Source organism: Nicotiana attenuata, unplaced genomic scaffold (genome assembly GCF_001879085.1).
Source record: "Nicotiana attenuata strain UT unplaced genomic scaffold, NIATTr2, whole genome shotgun sequence".
Taxonomy (NCBI): Eukaryota; Viridiplantae; Streptophyta; class Magnoliopsida; order Solanales; family Solanaceae; genus Nicotiana; species Nicotiana attenuata.
The window spans coordinates 20,350-23,897 of NW_017670383.1; the positions used below are offsets into that span (position 1 = coordinate 20,350).

At 41.5% G+C, this 3,548-nt stretch overlaps 1 protein-coding gene across 1 annotated transcript; it reads right to left on the reverse strand.

Annotated features, from left to right (window-relative positions):
- Window positions 1-2,973: 2,973 nt before the first annotated feature.
- On the reverse strand, window positions 2,974-3,315 carry LOC109238664. The gene has a single exon (XM_019405150.1). It carries the CDS (start codon window positions 3,313-3,315, stop codon window positions 2,974-2,976), a length of 342 nt encoding a protein of 113 aa, XP_019260695.1.
- Between the last annotated feature and the right edge of the window lie 233 nt (window positions 3,316-3,548).

Genomic DNA, 3,548 nt, shown 5'->3' on the forward strand with positions numbered 1-3,548 from the left:
GCAATGTGTCATAAACTGTCATGACCCAAATCTCATCATAGGTCACGATGGCGCCCAACGATGTGGTTAGACAAGCCAACAGTGAACCTCCAATTTAATTATCCAAACTTAGCCTTTAAACTTAAAATTCATTAACTAAATATGAACTAAACATGGAACTCATGGAAACATACGCACTGCTTTACCAAAATAACGGGTACGTATAGTACATAAAGTAATGTGATAACAAGTACAACTGTGGACGTCCACTAGAAGCCCCCAAAATCTGGTGCCACAAGTGCACGAGCAATCTAGAAAATATACAAAACTACTACAGCTACTGTTTGAAAAAAAAAATTTAGATAGAAACAATAAATAAGGTAGAGGAAGACTCCGGGTGCTGCAGATCGGAGCATGGAAGGCAGCACACCGCTAAGTCTCCGTGCGATGCGTCTATGGGCCCGCATGACCACTGGAAGTAGCTGCCTCGATACCTACACAATCAGTACAGAAGTGTAGCATGAGTACGTAAATCAACACGTGTCTAGTAAATATCTAATCTAACCTCGAAGAAGTAGTGACGAGAGGTCCACTTGACACTTACTAGTGGTCAAATAATAAAATACATAAAGTAGACATGTATGAAAAACGACAAGCAACAACAAAACAGATAAACTTTAATAATAAATTCCAAACATGGATCAATATGAAACCATTAAAATGTCATAACCGGCATCGAAGGCACAAACTCAACTGATATCAAAACCAAATCAAATCTCAAGTATTAAGTACGAGTGCCGAGGCGAATGGTCCAATCCCATAGGAATAGTGATACACAGTACTGCCGAGGCAAATGACCCGATCCCATAACAATAGTGTTACCATGCTGCCGAGGCAAACGATCCAATCCCATAAGAGTAATTTACAATACTGCTAAGTCGAACTGCCCGATCCCATTAGAATAGAGAAACTATCTCACTCGCGAAAATACATGCGAGTCGAGAAGACACGGATCCATTGTTCATCAGATATTCCACAAATTTCCAAAATAAGATAATTAATTTTTTATTCTAGCCTCAATCCCCATCATAAATCAAGGTAATCAAATATACAAGGTAAATACAAATAACACATTTAAGGTATGATGCGAATCTAAGTCTACTCGAACATAACATGAATATAGCTATGTACGGACTCTCGTCACCTCGTGCGTACGTAGCTCCCACAACAAATAGAACACAACAATTAATACACATAAGGGGATAATTTCTTCTTACAAGGTTAGGCAACAAACAAGCTCACTACTCGGCTCTAAGACCTCACTAGTAGACTCCAAACGACGCCGAGCAATCCGAAACTAGTCTAAAGCCGTAAAAACTAATCAATATATACTCAAAAGCTCATAATTTAACTATTAAAGGAATTTCCCAACCAAATTCAGAAAGTTCATAAAAGTAAACCCGGGCCTACGTACCCGGATTCTGGAAATTTTCGAAGATAAATGTTACCCATGATGTTACGAACTCGGAATATATAATTTATTCTAAATTCCATAATCAATATTTTGGTCAAATCTCATTTTTACCAAACTCTAGGTTTCCAACAAAATTCGATAATTTCCACTAATTTTAATGTTAAATCTATCTATAATCTATGTATTTAACTCAAAAGTGGGTAGAATTCACTTACTTGTGTTGTTTGATGAAAATTACCTCAAAATAGCTCCCCAAATTCGGCCAACCCAAGTGGAAATGAGAAAAAAGAGAGCTAAGTCTCACATTAAATTCATGTTTGCCCAGGCCCGTCCTTCGCGATCGCGAAAAAGGCCTTCTGATCGCAAAGGCCAAGTTGGCTCAACCCAACTCCTACCTCTACGCGTTCGCGACCTAAGTCTCGCATTCGCGATGCCCAACATCCCCTGCCTTTCGCTTTCATGGTCCCCCAGCCGAGTTCGTGAAGGCCAAAAGCCTTCAAGCCCACTCTACCTCGAACCTTCTTCGCGTTCGCCAACTAGCCTATGGGTTCGCGAAGGAGGACCAGATCCTTCACCGCGTTCGCGATGTCCATATCGCGTTCACGAAGAGTAAAGTCCAAGACCCTTCTACAGCCTTGTTCATGATCGCGGGACAATCTTTGCAATTGCGAAGCACACCACCACACCAGCAATTTCAGCCAAGTTCAATTATGCTTCGGGTGGTCCGAAACACACCCGAGCCACTCGGGACCCCGTCCAAATGCACCAAACAAGTCCATAAATATACTACAGACTTACTCGAAGCCTCGTAACACATAAAATAACACCAGAACTAGGAATCTCACCTCAAAACCAAATTAATCAATTTCTAAGCTCCAAACTCATTTAAACAAACTCCAAACGCGACGAATCACATTTAGACAACTCGGAATGACATCAAATTTTACGTACATGTCACAAATCACAATACAAAATTATTCCAATTCACGAAATCCCCAACGGACACTGATCACGGCAAATTCCACTTCAAATCAAACTTAGGAAATTCTAAAACCTTCAAAATGCCAACTTTCAACATTAAGCACTGAAACGCTCCCGGTCCACCCGAAACTCGATCCGAACATATGCACAAGTCCAAAATCATCATACGAACCTATTGTAACCTTCAAATCCTGATTCCGAGGACGTCTACTAAAGATGTTGACTCGAGTCAAACTTGGCCACCTTAGGCCACTATTATGGAACTAAGTATTTCGAATTCAACTCGAACCCTTCCAAAACAAAACCAACCATCCCCGCAAGTAATAAAATAGTAAAAACACATACGGGAAGTCTTAAATAGGGGAACGTGGATCTAGAAAGTAATACGATCGGTCTAGTTGTTACATTCTCCACCTCTTAAACAAACGTTTGTCCTCGAAGGAGTCTAGAATCATACCTGAAGTGCCGAATAAGCGTGGATATCTACTCCGCATGTCCTCGGTCTCTTAGGTCGCCTCCTCGACTGGTTGACCCTTCCACTAGACCTTCACTGTTGAAATCCTTTTAGACCTCAACTTGCGAACCTTCATGTCAATAACGGCAACTGGATCCTCCTCATAACCCAAGCTCTCATCAAGCTGCACTGTACTGTAATCTAACACATGTGACCTGTCAGCATGGTACCTCCGGAGTATAGACACGTTGAGCATCGAATGAAATCCCGATAGTCTAGGAGGCATAACAAGCCTGTATGCAGCCTCTCCAACTCGCTCCAACACCTCAAACAGACTGATGAACTTTGGACTTATCTTGCCCCTATTTCCGAACCTCATGATACCCTTCATTGGTGAGACTTTCAAGAAAACCTTCTCGCCCACCATAAATGACAAATCACACACCTTCTGATCTGTGTAACTCTTCTATCTGGACTGAGCTATGCGAAGTCGCTCCTGAATCAACTTTACCTTATCCAAGGCATCAATTACCAAATCAGTACCATATAACCTAGCCTCGCTGGGCTCAAACCAACCGATGGGGGAACGATACCGAGGACCATAGAAAGCCTCAAATTGAGCCATCTCAATGCTGGACTGATAGCTGTTGTTATAAGAAA